The following is a 16,953-nucleotide window of genomic DNA, read 5'->3' on the forward strand; positions in this document are numbered from 1 at the left end:
CTTATAAATAGATCTATTAAGTTCTTACAATTACACTTGAAACAGAGTTATTTAAATAATAAACCAATGAAATCTTTTGTAGATCTCACAAATTATATTTCACATAGAATTTTAAATAATTATGAGAATATTTATTAATTGTTTAAACTTCGTTTAGCCCTTTAATAAAAGACATGGATTAAAATTTCACGTGGATACATATTTCATTAACTACAGTAGTCTAGTTGTAGGGATACGCGCTCTAGCGTACTGACGTGATACTCTAGCGCCTCTTCTCCCTAAACGGGAGCTACACTAATTAAGTCCTAGAATAATGTAACGTTCGGAAGGTATCAGTTTTATATATGGTATCAAAGAGTGTACTTGTTATTAATAATAATAATAAATTTGATATTTTCTCTTTGGTTAAATCCGAAAGTGAATATAAATTCTTTAGATATCCTTTATCCACCGTCCTGGTTCCCCACATAGTTGTCTACAGTAGCGACACTGCGTGTGTGTGGCTGAAGTCCAAATAGTAGTGACATATTTTTCTTATATTACTTTTCTTAAGTAAGGTTAATAAATATTATTATTTGAGTTTGCAAATGTTATTACATTTATATTAAATTCCTAAATTGAATAATATCGGTTTGAATTGCAAACATAAATAACAATTTGGTTTAAAATAAATATTAATCAGTGAGGTTAACCATAAGAATTAAATATTCCTAACCTCACGTGGTAACATTGTAAAATGTATTTTTTATTTAATATAAAATTTGTTTAAATTATAAAACAAAATTAAATATATACATACGTACATATTATATATTTACATTATAAAGAAATATTGTAAAATAATAAATTTACAAAATTGTGTATCTATATGATAATTCATTGATAATATTAAATAGTATCAAAGCAAAAATACATCAATGATTTCCGGTATTTGAATGATAAATTATTGGCTTTTGAAATAATTGTTTAAAATATTAATATTTAAACGAATCAACTCATATGTTAATTGTATACTTTTGATTATTATTAATATTGTTTATAATATATAGATATGTATCTTTTGTATCTACATAATATGTACTTTATATTCATTGATGATGAGATTCTTTGTTTGGTTTTAGTTGGATCTCATGAGAGAATTGAACGGATTCAATGACACAATTTAGGTCATCATTCGAATTATTTAAAAATAATTCGAATCATTTATAATTAATTAATAATTTTTATATACACGTATAAAAGATTTATGTAATTCAAGTGAATAAAATATATGAAATATATTATACATATAAATGGTATCTCAATACCATAAATTTGATTATGGATGTCAATACAGAAGAATTTATCTATGAAGATTCTACTCCTATAAAAAATAGTAAAGGAAATATTAGGGAAAACACAACAAATGGCTATGTATCAGAAGACACTAACTGTACGGCCAGTTCGAGTGAATTATTTTCAGGTAATATTTGTTAACTTAATTCATTTATCATTATAATATTTTAAAACATAAATACATATATATTTATGTTTGTATATGAGTAATGTTTTTCAGATAATGAGAATGAGAATGAAAATAAAAATGATTTAATATATCATACACCTAATGTTTCAAAAGCTGATACTTCGTTTTTGAATATTTCTGAAACGTCTTTATTAGATACCAATAAATTATTCCAGTAAGATAATATTTATATATTTTATTATTTAATAAATAGTATATGTAGCATAAGTAAATATATATATGTATATATATATATATATATATTTGTTTTTCAAATAGGACTTCAAGCGTTGAAAAACCAGCAGTTATTCCAAGTACACCATTAGGTTTATTACCATTTATATCAAAGATTAATGAGCAATGGACATCGGATTTAGAGACACCTGAAATGAATAAAAATTTTCCTACAAAATCATCAGAGAAGGTAATTAATTTGATTTAATTTATTACACATGTTTATTATTGTATGTATCGATTGAATATATGTTTAATAATGTAATAATATTATCATCGATTATATTTTAGATCGAACAAAATAATTATTTAAAAGATTGTACACCAAATAATTCAAATATTAAGAATATTTTTGATGAATGTACTTCAACGTCTCCTGTGATAAATTATACAAGAGTGAGACGAAGAACTAAAAGAAGAATTTTTAAGAATATTTCATCTAACGTAAACGTCGATAATATTGCATTGAATAATCAAGGTAGTGAAGAAAATGATATTGTAGCTATGGATACATTAGACGATATAGAGAAGAAAAATATTTTTTTAGAAGGTAATAGTGCACAAGATTTTTTCTCTGATGCTTCTTTTGCCAGCGTAGATCAAATTTGTGCACAATTCGCTGAAAATAATGATATGCATAATATTAAAAGTAATAATAAAAAGAGGCGTTTCGAAGAAGTATCAAAAGATAATGTTACAGTATTAAGAGAAAATTATAATGTAGATAAAGATGAGCGTGATGAAAAGAAAATATTGAATAGTAATATTAGAATAACAAATGTGACAATGAATAATATAGGATTTTCTACGGCAAGTGGAAAACAAATTAATGTATCAGAGTCTGCTATATCCAAAGCAAAATCTTTATTAGAAACAGATGATATACCATCTATGGGATTTTCTACAGCAAGTGGAAAACAAATTAATGTATCAGAGTCTTCTATATCCAAAGCAAAATCTTTATTAGAAACAGATGATATACCATCTATGGGATTTTCTACAACAAGTGGAAAACACATTAATGTATCAGAGTCTTCTATATCCAAAGCAAAATCTTTATTAGAAACAGATGATATACCATCTATGGGATTTTCTACAGCAAGTGGAAAACACATTAATGTATCAGAGTCTGCTATATTGAAAGCAAAGTCGGTATTGGAAACTGATGATATACCATCTATGGGATTTTCTACAGCAAGTGGAAAACAAATTAATGTATCAGAGTCTGCTATATTGAAAGCAAAGTCGGTACTGGAAACTAATGACATACCATCTATGGGATTTTCTACAGCAAGTGGAAAACACATTAATGTATCAGAGTCTGCTATATTGAAAGCAAAGTCGGTATTGGAAACTGATGATATACCATCTATGGGATTTTCTACAGCAAGTGGAAAACACATTAATGTATCAGAGTCTGCTATATTGAAAGCAAAGTCGGTATTGGAAACTGATGATATACCATCTATGGGATTTTCTACAGCAAGTGGAAAACACATTAATGTATCAGAGTCTGCTATATTGAAAGCAAAGTCGGTATTGGAAACTGATGATATACCATCTATGGGATTTTCTACAGCAAGTGGAAAACAAATTAATGTATCAGAGTCTTCTATATCCAAAGCAAAATCTTTATTAGAAACAGATGATATACCATCTATGGGATTTTCTACAGCAAGTGGAAAATACATTAATGTATCAGAGTCTGCTATATTGAAAGCAAAGTCGGTACTGGAAACTGATGACATAGCACCTATGGGATTTTCTACAGCAAGTGGAAAACAAATTAATGTATCAGAATCTTCTATATCTAAAGCAAAATCTTTACTTGAAGCAGATGACATCACATCCTTAACGAATATTCAATTAAACAATAACAGTAATTTACGTAATAATCATAAAATAAAAAATCTATCATCTTCTTTTGCAACAGTAGATGATCGATCATTGAATATTTGCAATGAAACATTATCCAATACGAAGAAAATGCTGTTTGAACAATTGGGTGACGTTCAAATTAATAAGAACGTTAAAAATGAATTAAAAGAACCAGTTGAGTCACTAGAAGATTCAGAAGATATTAACACAAATTTAAATGAATCTGTTTTAAAAAAATACAAAGTTTCAAAAATTGGATTTACCACCGCAGCAGGACGTAAAGTTATTATTTCTAAGGAAGCATTGAATAAAGCCGAAAATGTTCTTTTTGATGATACTTCCGATATTAATCAATGCAATAATTTGTCTAACAAACCTATAAATAAACGAAAGAGTTTAAACATGTGTGATAATTCTACAGGTAAATTATTATGTAATACAAAGAAAGTAAGACTGTCTGATACAGATGTTATAGAAGAAAAAGAAAATCAAAAGTTTTATGATAATACAGAAACTATTAACCGAAGTAATACTTTTTCTAATGAAATAATGGCTAGTACAGCTGCACTCTTAGCAGATGAAAAAGATAATGATCAAACCATGGAATGGGTTTCTCAAGTAGATAATTGTAAAAAGGAAGTACCGTCTAGTCCTATTATCGGAAGACAACCTACTACACGAAAGAGGGGCAAAAAGAGGCGTTTACAGTATAGCATGAAGCAGAATTTGAAACTAATGATTAAAGATGATACAATTAGTGATATTAATGAAGAAAGTGTTAAATGCAATAATACTTCTGAAAACGAACTTATATCGAAGCAAGAAATAAATTTAAAATCTAACATGGATCCACCAATCGATAATATCACAGATATTTTACAAAAACGTCTTGAAGCTATTTTAGAACAAGTTAGTAACCTAATGCAAATTATGATTTGGATTTTTAAATATTTATTCATTATAATTATATATTTATTGTTTTAGGAAAATATAATTAAAGGGAAAAAGCTTGATAAACCTAAAGCTATTAAAGGTAAATTGTTGTTGTATAAAGAAGAAAATCATAATAATCGGTTATCTTGGAAAAAACTTGTGAGGAATGACGTACCAAATCTATGCACTCCCGAAGAGGTATTAATAAAATATATATTCAAATGTTATCTATTCTTAATTAATTGCTTAACAATTTTCTTTTCTATAGCTTATAGATCGGGGTATATCATCAGAAATATTAACAATTACATCTACTACAGCTTTATCATTCAAATTTCGCTGTATTGATTTTTATGGGTAAAATATAAGAACAATTTTCTCAGTATTTTCTTATTGAACTCGTTTTATATAATACTAATTATTTATATTTTATATAGAGAAGAAATCATTTCCAATAATTCAAATGGATTAGAGATGGAAGATGGTGGTTATCTTATACCAGATAAAGATAATTATATAGGAATTAGTGAGATTAAACGATCTTTTCTAGCAAGTCCAGGAGTTGATCCGAATCTTATTCCTAGAGATTGGATTGAAAATCATTACAAATGGATTATTTGGAAATTAGCATCTATGGATAGAATTAAATTTAATTGTATTATTATACCTAGGTAAATACTATTACTTTAATATATTATTATAAATTGCTAAAAGCCTCATTTACAATATATAGGTCATTGACACCAGCTAACGTTATGCTACAACTTAAATATCGTTACGATCGTGAAATCGATAGATTGCAAAGGCCATGTTTAAGAAGGATATTGGAAAAAGATGATTGTGCATTCAAACGAATGGTTTTATGTGTATCATCTATCACTGAGGTAAATATATATTAATAGAAAATAAATTGTATTATATTTCTTTAAAAATTGATTCAATGTATTTTCATTTTTGCGTACAGGCCAAAGATGACCAAAACAAAGAAACTAGTCAAATAGTATCTAACATAAATTATTGGAAAATAATATTAACAGATGGATGGTATAGCATTCCTGCTTCTATTGATACAACCATGATGAGTTATATAACATCTGGAAAAATACGCGAGGGTACAAAATTAATGATATTTGGAGCAGAGCTGTTGAATCTTGATCAGGGTTGCACTCCTTTAGAAGTATGTATGATAAAAAAAATAAATGAAATTTGTCTTTTTTATGATTGATATTATTTTAATATTATTATCTTATTAATTAGATTCCACACGATGTATCATTAAGAATTCATACCAATTCAACCAGAAGAACTAAATGGAATACTAAATTGGGGTATACACATTGTCCTGGACCTATGCTAATTAAGTTAAAAAATGTGTGCCCTAATGGTGGTTTAGTTGGCAAACTTAAAGTTATGATTACTAGAACATATCCTATGTTATATCATGAAAAAAATCCTTCTGGAGAATCTAGTATGATAGAATTTCATATTTTTGCAACAATTAATCTTAATCCTTAAATAATATATATTTGATATATATATATATATATATATATTATAACATTCCAGTTTTTCGAAACAGTCGATGCGAAGAGAAAGCTAATCTCGCTTTTGAAGAACAATGTAGATTAAAAGTAGAAGCGTTTTATGCAGAAGCTGAACAAAAATTTGATTCTGCTAGAAATGATAATTTTGATTCTGATGATATTGATTTGAATGGACAAGAGAAAAAAATGGTAAACCGAAGTCGCGTAGTAGAGGAATTTAAACAAGAATTAGAATCAAAGTTTCGTGAAAATATGCCAGCACCTCGTCAAGTTTCATCAGTTCTTAAAGTTCGCATCAATGAAGATAATACAAGTGCAATATTAACAATTTGGGCTCCTAGTGAAGATATCATCGATATTTTTAAGGAAGGAACTCGTATATCGATTCATAATGTAATAGCTTCTGGCAAGCGGTATGTAATTATTAAAAATATATATAGATATATATATTCTTTTTTTTATTGTTATATTTAATAATATTTTACAGATCCGGTGATCTTCAACTTACAGCATCTCGAAATACAATGTTCAATAAAGAAGAAATATGTAAAGATTTTCCTCAATCTCGTATATATACTCCATTGTGGAGTATAACAGATCATTCGTTTAATCCACTTTATGGAGAATTCGATACTGTAGGGATCGTATGCTCAATTATTAATTGTCCTTATGTAAGTATATATTTAATGTTATATTTAAACTACCTTAAAGATACATCTAATTGATATAATATTCCTTTTCCTTTTTTTTTTTTTTTCAAGGGTATGAAAAATTTTGATGCTGTAAATATAGCATGTCCATTATCATCATATGAAAATTCGCAAGAAAATGACACGTCAGGATCTTCATATTTATCTATTTTATTTTGGCAAGGTGTATCTACATTTGGTTATACAGAAATTCTTACTACAGGTTCACTTGTAGCCTGTAGTAATTTAGAATGGAGATGTGCCACATCCTGGAATATACCAATAGCATATTGTACAGATAGAAGTGTATTTACGCGTAATCCTCGGCACAATCATCTTCGTCAAGCTTTTGAAAATATTCAAGATTTAATCAAGGTAAATAATCTTTTATTTTGTTTATATATATATATATATATAAAGGAACGGAGGTGGGTAATAACTTTTTTTTAAGTAACAATAGAAAAAAATCATAAAGGAAAAAGTTATATGGCACAACAAATATCAACTTTCTATGAACTTACTTTTTTTGAAAATGCATCGATGCACTCGCTAGTTACCCTTTTTTTTAAATGGAACTTTATATTTTTTTACACTATTCGATTCTTTTTTTTATTCTGCGTTAAAAAGTATTAAATGAAGGTCATTGAAATGTCAATAGTTTGAAAGATATTTGAAGTTATATAAGGAGAATATAACAATGTACTGTTCCAATATCAATTCAAATCAATTAAAAAATGTAATGAATAATGTAAAAAAGCGCAATAGAATGTGCTCATCTAATTGTTTAGAATGAAATGGAAAAACATTCGAACATTTATTGTAATAAAATACATTTCTGATATGAAACATTTAATATCTCGTAAACTATTGATATTTCAATGACCTTCACTAAATACTTTTTAACGCAGAATAAAAAAAATCGTATAGTGTAAAAAAAAATATAAAATTCTTTAAAAAAAAAATGCAACTGCATCTAGCGGATGCATCAATGCATTTTCAAATAAAGTAGAGTCATAGAAAGTTGACATTTGTTGTGCCATATAACTTTTTCTTTTATGATTTTTTTCTATTGTTACTTAAAAAAAAGTTATTACCTGCTTCCGTTCCAAGAATCACCCTGTATATAATATATTTTAATATATATCTATATATTTATTTATTTATTTATTTATTTATTTTCTTGTTTTATTATTTATTAGTTAGATAAAATAATAATATACTTCTTTTCTTACTTTTTAGATATCCTATGCGAGTTATGCTGCCAAATGTGCAGAAGATATTTCATTAGAAGTGCAAAAGAAAACAAATTTAAGAACATCTTCGTACATTACTCCTGATAAAAATACCCCAGACAAAGAGACATTGACCAAAAATAATATATCTATTTCAATAGGCTCTAATCCACGCTCAGATACACGAAATTCTAAGTCGATTAAATCAGCAGCTTTGCAAAGGCGCTTAGAAAAACTTTATAATTATAATAATCCACCCGAACTATCTCCGATTGTTCTTAAAAATGCTTCGAGTAGAGTGTCACTTGATTTTCGTTCTCCCATTCGTAATAACAGTTTAAAAAACCAACGAAACTCAATGTAAATCCTTAAAAATGTTATACTTGATTAGGATATTTTTATTCAGAGAGAATATATATAGCATATATATGCAGTTATCGTGCTATTTGTGAAATGCTGATATATTATAATGAAGTAATTGTCGTGTGCGAATTAATTTTTAAGTTGTAACAACATTATAAAGGGAAAGAGATAATTTATATTTTTTTATATAGTATATAAGTCAATGTTAATATATTATATGTAAAATATAAATTGTTAAGATATTAATAAACATTGAATTTATGAATGAAATTTGTTTGAGAGATTTAGAAGTAAATATATATATATGTAAAGAAAGTATACTATCTTTAATTCAAATTTGCCGCGCTTTACCAGCTCAGCTCGTCCTTCAGTCGATAGTGTAAGATTTATCCTACGTGCGGGAGGAGAAAGAAACTAGGCGCCCAAATGTTAGTTGTAACGTAGTGACTTTTATTGCGTCCGTACAGCTCGGCTTTTGTTAATAATAATATAATATAAAAATAATATAAAAATAATATAATAATAATATTGTTGTATAAACCAAGAGTGGCTTGGGGAAAATTCCCTAGCAGATCTTGTTGCTAACGCGGTTGGCAGCGACGACCGCTGCGCCATCTGTCGGAGTGAGTAGAGAGTTGCGCTTTGGTAACATATATTTTATTTTTCATTGACAATTGTTAATAATATTAATTTATAAAAAGTAATATTTATTTAAAAATGGTAAATAAATGTATTGTTCATGGGTGTATAAGTGGACGAGTCAAGGATCGTAACAGGAATGCTAAATTAAATCGGAGAAATACGTCTTTATTCACTGTACCACAGGTAAGATAACCTTAATTGATAGTTTTATTAATTACTAATATAAAAGAATACAATGATGTAAATGGGTTAATCAAACTGAAAGTAAAAAATTGTATTTTGTTGTTGTTGCTGAATTCTATCTTTAAAAAATCCTTCTACAGTTTTTCTATTTTTCTACGTTTATCTATCTTCAATCTATTGCAATTCACATAATAATTTTATTCTTTCAACAGCATCCTGATCTGGTAAAATTATGGAGTAGTGGATTAAATCTGCAATTAATACCAAAAAAACAATACGTTTGTGAGTTACATTTTAATGAAGAGGATATCATTAAGAGTGATAAAATAAAAATGGCTAATGGGATTGAAGAAATATTTAGGGAAAGGTATTCACTTAAGCCCGAAGCTATTCCAACGTTAAATCCTACAAAGTTGTGTGAAATCAGAAGTAGTACTAATAGTAATAGTAATACAGTTAAAACTTCAAATGTTGTATGTGATGTACTATCAACAAATGGAAGTGTTAATAATGTTGATACTAGTGGAAATGTAGCACAGACAAATGAGAAAATAATAATTATTAATAATTCTGTTAAAAATTGTGACCGTCCAAAAAGTCCAGTTGCTTCACTAAGTTCTGAAGAAATTAATAATTATGAGAATGAAGAACAGGTAAAAAATATTCTGCAAAATTTTATTGTAACGTCCTATCGTTATAATTTACCAGTTGAAAACTACAATAATATTGTAATTATATTATTTATTCACAGTCACACGAGTTGCCTGGTTCAAAGATTGATGTTAAGAAGTTATCTACGTCAACAATTATTAATGTGCTAAAAATCAAAGCTTTACCAAAAAATTGGTGCTGGACAACTGATTTGGTCAATCCTCACAGTCTAGTATTATGCTATTTGGATAAAGTAAATATGAATTTGAAATTTCGTGTTACAATTAATGACAACTCCAATATCTCGGTAAGGAATTTCAATTGTAATAATTATTTCTAATACTATAATTATAATTCTATTTAATTAAATATTAAGTCGAGTCATAAGTAACTTCCGATTTTCTTTCCAACTTTGACGAACCTTTTAAAGGTAATATTGGAGCAAAATTCAATAGATACGTTCAACAAATACAAAGAGTGCAAAAAGAAACACCATGAAAAGTGTCGTGCACTTATTAGTAGCAGAAACGCTATTCTTTGTTTCATAAAAAGGGAAGTTATTTATGACTTGACCTAATATTTCTTTAATATAATTAATATATAATATATAATTATTATAGCTAATTTTAATTAATTATATTTCTATAGTTTCTATAATATAATCTAATTATATTTCTTCTTGATTAGTTGTTAAACCTTAAAACGCAAGAGTTGGTTGAATTCAACTCTGATTTTTCTGACATATCAGACTTTTGGAAATTTCTAAAAGATTTAGAAGATTGTGAGTTATGTGATGGGACTGGATTTGATAAAGAAAGGTAATTACTGTATGTCAATGCAAGAAGTAATAATTTTTATGTAAATCATTATTTATGACAACAAATCTTTTTGAATATGTCGCGCACTACGGTTATAAATTCCTAGTAAAAACAATTGTAAATCTTTTATAACATTTTAGATCTCTGAGCTTTTATTACTAATTATATTTATTTTATTGTTTTCAAATCAAGATTAGATAATTTTATTACTTTATCTATCATAGATGTTCATCATCGTGCACTGGTGTGTCACAGCCTAACGAAAAATACAAGAAACATATGAATGGTTTCCGATGTGTTGCTTGCCGAAAATTGCGATACAAATTACTGAATCAATCTTATAGAATCAAGCCTGATATCAAAGATCGCTATGATAGTTTGAAATATCAGGACAGTCTCAAAAGAAAGCAAATTAAGCGTCTTAAACGAAAAGTATATCTTTATATTTCCTGTTAATCATTTTTATTTTTGTTTCGAGATCATTTATTACAAGATAAATCTCAATAATCGTAAAACTTTACCAATTTGAGTTACACGTTCATGATTATACTTTTATACAATTGTGTATCAAAGATTTGCAAATTCCAAAATTTATGTGGTGCTGGAGAATGATTAGCAGTTAACTGTCTGAGATGATTTATATAAAATTATTCTTTTTTTTTTTTTTTGCAGATTAAATCACTCTTACAAATAATTAAAGCGCAGAAAGTGAACTCTATGACAATTAAAGATGAAGCTTTAAGAAATGAAATTTGAAAATCCTCTCTCTTCCCTGCAAAAACACACTTAATAGATACATCCGGAAGTTGGGAAAACTCAGTATTTCTGCTAATAAATGTTGGAATAAATAATTAAAACATACATCAAATTTATGTAAGTATAATAAAAAATGAGTAGTTTTATGAAACTACTAATTAATAATGACATTTCTCTTATTCATGTTTGACTCATAACAAAGTTTCAAATGATTCCTTACTTTAATAATTACTATAAAAAAATAAAACTCTACGTGGTGACTATATATATATATTTAAAAAATATATAAAATATTAAATATATTAATTAATATATTTTATAAAATATTATTATTAATTTATTAATTATTAAATATATTTTATATATAAATATTATAAATATTTATTAGGGTGGGTCAAAAAAATCAATTATTTTTTTTTTTTTACAAGAGCCACGGAAAAATGAGTTGCAAGACACCATAAAAAAATTCTCACAAAATATGAGCTCTTAATTTTAATAGGAAAATCCTCCGCATCGCAGTTTTTTATTTTTTTCTCAGTCCAATAGAATAAAATTCATACCTCATCATTAATTGATTGTACAGAAAAATGTTCTAGACGAATTTTGTAGGAAATTTAATGCTCTACAAAAAAGGTATCTTACATTTTTTCCGTAAACCTCACCATTTGAATGATATTGATGATTTAAGTTTGATTATTTTAAGACAAATTTCATTTTTGTTTATGAATTTTATAACTCGACAAAAAATGACTATTATAAAATGCGCAATATCAATTTTTGTAGGAAATTAACTGTTCTATAAAAATGGTGTCTTATGTGTTGGCGATTAAATTAAGCGTTCGAAAGATATTCATCATCAAACTTTCATGTGTACTGATTTCTGTCTCTATATATATATTCAGTTATTTTAACTCTTTGCGGCATGGAATTTCAGATAATAAAATAGCCCTATGTTGCATAAAAATTTGATTAAGTTTTAAATGAAACCAAATTGGTATATTGTTTATTAATAAAAGTATTACATAATGTAATAATGTAAAAACATAAAAAAAAGAGTTAATAACTAATTATTTTGCGTAAAAAAAACGAAATGTAATCTTAAGAGCATGTTTAGCTATTGCAATAATATTTCGAGGTAAGACTAAAAATGTCCCACCGTGCATTACGGTGTATCAAAAAAGTGGGACACTTTTAATCCCACTGTGCCCCAAAGAGTTAAATTAAATAATTGGAAAATGTTCTAAAATTAATCAAACTGAGATATAAATGGTCCCTACACCCTGTTTTCTACTAAATTGCAATACCTTTATCCTAACTGAACAATTCAAATAATTTCTTTTTTCTTTACTAATGTTTACTTCTGAAGCATTTTGAAATAAGAAAATAATAATCTTGAATTTCGCTAGGTAATAAGTGATTTTCTGGAATATTTAACCCTTTCACTGCGGCGCGACCTCGGAGTAATCCATCACCAGGGACAGCGCGTTATACGCACGTCGGTTGCTACTCCGTGCAACCAGTGACCAAAACAGTACCTGGAGATTTGAAACTATTCGTAGGACTTAAAAAGTAATCGCAAGTGAATGAAAAATATCCATTACTTATTTATTTTAAGTAGCCTTTTATGCTATCTTAATTTACATAACTCAATTTACAGATTTCATCAATAACAGTTGCTAATTACGTATAAAGAAAAAAGAATGATAAACAATTTTACATTATAAACGAATAAAGCTAACAAAAATATAATAGAAGAAATCTAATAATCCACTTCTGTATGGTATATCCTAAAACATGGATCGACATATAAGGCTACATTACATACCTTGCATTCATACATGGTTTCTCTACGAATTCTGTGATTACTGCATACTGTACATTTTCGAACAGGATTTTTTTTGGCTGACGGATTCATATATTTGCTTGGAAAATGCCTTTCAATAAGACGTAATGGGCTACCATCCATATTACTACCTCTTCGGTATGCAGCTGATGTTTTTAGATTTTTCTCAAATATTTCAGTTATACGAGGTCTGTCCCAAAAGTATCCGACCTACCTCCATATTTCTCCTCTAAAGTTACTCTTCGTCGTTTGGCTTATGACATCCTTTAAAGTAGTCCCTATTTGATTGAATAACACGCTTCCAACGCCCTTTCCACTTTTAAAGGCAGTCCTGGTACTCGTTTTTCGGTATCGCCTTTAAAGCGTTCGTCACATTTTGCTGCAATTGTAGCAACGAATTTGTATTAAATTTTGCTTTAAACTGAAAAAGAGTTGTGCAGAGACTATCGAAATGATGAAGACAGCATTTTGGAACGAGTGTATGGGCAATACGCAAATAAAAGAGTAGTATAAACGGTTCAAAGATGGCCGCACATCTGTTGATAGTGACCCACGTTCTGGGCGACCTTCGACAGCAAAAACAAACTATAAAATCAAACGTGTGCTACTTGCAATCAATGAAGATCGTCGATTGACTGTGCGAGAACTAGAAAATGACCTTGGAATAACGAAAAGTAGTGTTTGGAGGATTTTAACTGAAGATTTGCAGATTTGCGATAACGTGCCAGCACATGTATCGAACCTCGTGCAGCAATATTTAAGTAAACATCGTGTTGTACAGCTTCGTCAGCCTTCGTACAGTCCCGATACAGCTCCCTGCGACTTTTGACTGTTTCCAATATTGAAAATACCCCTTAAAGGACACCGATTTGACGATGTGCAAACGATTGAAACTAATGCGACGAACGCTTTAAAGGCGATACCGAAAAACGAGTACCAGGACTGCTTTCAAAAGTGGAAAGGGCGTTGGGAGCGTGTTATTCAATCAAATAGGGACTACTTTAAAGGATGTCATAAGCCAGACGATGAAAAGTAACTTCGGGGGAGAAATATGGAGGTAGGTCGGATACTTTTGGGACAGACCTCGTAAGTAATAAATGAAATGATGCGAACAATAACTACTTACGTGATTTGCATTTATATATTACATAAGAGTTCCAAATACTTACAAAATCTAACAAATGAACAAAAAATTGTTTATACCATTTATAGATTTTTCTTGTACATTCAATAGTACTAATAACCATGTCCGTTTTATCGACAGCGCCCATAGAACTATTGTAGTCTAGAATATTTACGTCTGCTGTATATATCGATGGGCTCCTAAGAACGTATATATACGCCTACCGTGTATATTGATGGACTTCGCAGAACGTATTTTTACGCCTGTTGTATATATTGATGGACTTCTGAGAATGTATATATACGCCCACCGCAGTGAAAGGGTTAAAAATGTGGGAATTTAAAGCTAATAACAAAAAACTACTTAACAAAAAAAAAGCGGAAGACCAAGAAGGAGAAATTTGCAAATGGAAGAGAAGAGGTTGAAAATTCTTTTTCGCAATCACTTCCAGTACTCTCATCAGATTGAAAATTACCTTACAAGCAACTCTTGAATTGGGAGAATTTTTACACAAAGAAAGCAACTACGAATATTTATTGACGTGTCATCTTAATCAAGATCAACTGGAAGTATGTATTATCGTTCTTATCTTGTATAATTTATCATTCTTTTACTATTTTAACATTTTTACGTTTATCGTTTTCAGAAATTTTTTGGTATCATGAGAAGTGTTTGTCGCTGTAATGATTATCCGGAAACCATTCTATTTGGACAGGTTTTCCAATTACTATGTTCATATTCGCTAGTCACCCCTTCAAAAGAGTTTAATGTGAGGTCATTTCAATAGTTTGCCTTTAAGATATTAAAAATAACAAAAAAATGTTGCTCTAGTAATTAATTGAGTAGTTAATCAAGGTCTTGAGAGGGCAGTTGGATAACTCTTTATTTTGACCACAAAATATTATCCTAATTCATAAATAATAATTATTTTCTTTAAAATTATTTAAATTAATGAAACATTGTCTAAATTAATTATTGTTTGGAAAATCGTGTGATAATGAGGTTAGTTATGATAATTTATATAATACTCATTGTTCCTGCAGAATATTTTTTTTACTTATAGTACAAAGACCACTCTTTTTTAATTTGTTCTTTAATTGTTCAACATTCCACATAAAATATTAATTTTCTTCATACATTTTTTTTTTAAGACACCCAACTTCTATTTTTGATTTGAATATTTGCGCGACACGGAACGATCTATGGTGCTGCCCTCTCTTCCAAGTTTGACAAAAACGGATTTTCATACCGCAACGAGCATGCCACTGCCAGTTTATTTCTCAACGGACGTTTTTAGGTTAGTGTTGTCGACATTTTCTCATTTCTCTTCTCATTCTCTTTCTCATCATCGTTATTTAAAATCGATCGGTATTTTTCGAGAAGTTAATCAATTCGTATTGAAATATAATTAACTATAAAGTACATAACCTTAAATAATCTACAATGAAAATTATATTTTATTATAAAATAATCGATTCACGCGTTACCAGTGATATCGATAATTCGAAACGTTTCGATTTCAACCGTTATTCATTTTCGTAACGTTTTTTCTTTCATTATATTTGCCGGCATTCAATATTTAAATTATTTTCGATCTATAAAACAAAAGAAAGAAAGAAGAGAAAAAATATGGTTTTGAAAAGTGCATTGTTCTCATCAAAAGTACAATTCACTATTATAGGCAATGAAATATCAGCTCATTGCCTTTTTTCCAAAAGTTCTTGTGCACGTGTTCGTTCGTCAAAAACGTTCGTGATGGCAAATCGCTGGTTTATGAATTATACAACAACAATAGCATCATTAAGGAAACGTCTGAGTGCAACTTAAACGACATAATTAATCATTTTTGTTCTACTCAACTTTCGTTGCGAAAAAACTACGACCACACAATTACCATGTGACCACCAATTTGAATTCGTATCATCGAACTAACTTAGAGAAAAATAAATCAAATCGCAATTTATGATGCATCAGCTCAGTATCAAAGTAAGTTATTTTATTTATTTACTTTTTCATTTCTCTTTTGAATATTCTTTTCATTTTATTTTTATTTTTATTTTTATTTTACGTATTGAATTCTTTCTCGTATCTTCTACTTTTGTATCAAAAATAGGTTAGTTTTCATAAAAACGTAATGACGGTTAATTTCAAAAAAAGAAAAAAATGTCTCCTAACAAAAAAAAAACAAATAAGAAGGAACAAACAAATGAAACAAAATATTTACCAACATTATTTCCTCTAATTTGAATAATTTACTATTTCCAAATGTCTACGATATTAATTATGGAGATTCAAATATTTAAGTAAATTAACGGAAATAGGAAAACTTTTTTTTTTGGAACTAAGTTCTTTTTGCTCGGTGAAAAATGAAAGTTACGTGTAATACAATTATCTTACTCTTGAAACTGTACATTCGTCTCATTTTCTCGAAACTTAGTTTTTTGAAGATTTTAATTCTAACACGTGTGATTTACACACATGATTTTTTCTTTTTTAATAGTTTAAATATGGTATATTTATATAATTTCGTGTATTATGGTATATCATTTATTATAGTTTG

The 16,953-nt window shown here is 28.2% G+C and overlaps 2 protein-coding genes across 6 annotated transcripts in view; both read left to right on the forward strand.

Annotated features, from left to right (window-relative positions):
* Positions 1 to 558: 558 nt before the first annotated feature.
* LOC107073619 (uncharacterized) lies at positions 559 to 8,695 on the forward strand. The gene is given in 16 exon segments (XM_089171036.1): positions 559 to 927; positions 1,122 to 1,462; positions 1,556 to 1,679; positions 1,784 to 1,928; positions 2,030 to 4,525; positions 4,601 to 4,747; positions 4,818 to 4,906; positions 4,987 to 5,220; positions 5,283 to 5,433; positions 5,514 to 5,726; positions 5,807 to 6,017; positions 6,116 to 6,506; positions 6,581 to 6,764; positions 6,855 to 7,157; positions 8,022 to 8,354; positions 8,357 to 8,695. Coding segments are annotated over 15 exon segments (5,193 nt in total). The 5' UTR covers positions 559 to 927; positions 1,122 to 1,320; the 3' UTR covers positions 8,387 to 8,695.
* A 299-nt stretch (positions 8,696 to 8,994) lies between these two features.
* LOC107073512 (uncharacterized) overlaps positions 8,995 to 16,953 on the forward strand; it is a 160,030-nt gene continuing 152,071 nt past the window's right edge. The window contains exons 1-10 of one of the 5 annotated variants that reach the window (XM_089171078.1): positions 8,995 to 9,202; positions 9,415 to 9,855; positions 9,954 to 10,160; positions 10,541 to 10,671; positions 10,896 to 11,103; positions 11,344 to 11,544; positions 12,834 to 12,996; positions 13,085 to 13,408; positions 14,535 to 14,962; positions 15,040 to 16,379. In XM_089171078.1, coding sequence (XP_089027204.1) covers positions 9,095 to 9,202; positions 9,415 to 9,855; positions 9,954 to 10,160; positions 10,541 to 10,671; positions 10,896 to 11,103; positions 11,344 to 11,427 — 1,179 coding nt within the window. In that variant the 5' untranslated portion in view covers positions 8,995 to 9,094 and the 3' untranslated portion in view covers positions 11,428 to 11,544; positions 12,834 to 12,996; positions 13,085 to 13,408; positions 14,535 to 14,962; positions 15,040 to 16,379. The other 4 variants (XM_089171086.1, XM_089171095.1, XM_089171103.1 and 1 more) reach the window with 4 other exon arrangements.

This window comes from Polistes dominula, unplaced genomic scaffold (assembly GCF_049000335.1).
Source record: "Polistes dominula isolate Pdom_NZ unplaced genomic scaffold, Pdom_raw_medaka contig_269, whole genome shotgun sequence".
Lineage (NCBI taxonomy): Eukaryota > Metazoa > Arthropoda > Insecta > Hymenoptera > Vespidae > Polistes > Polistes dominula.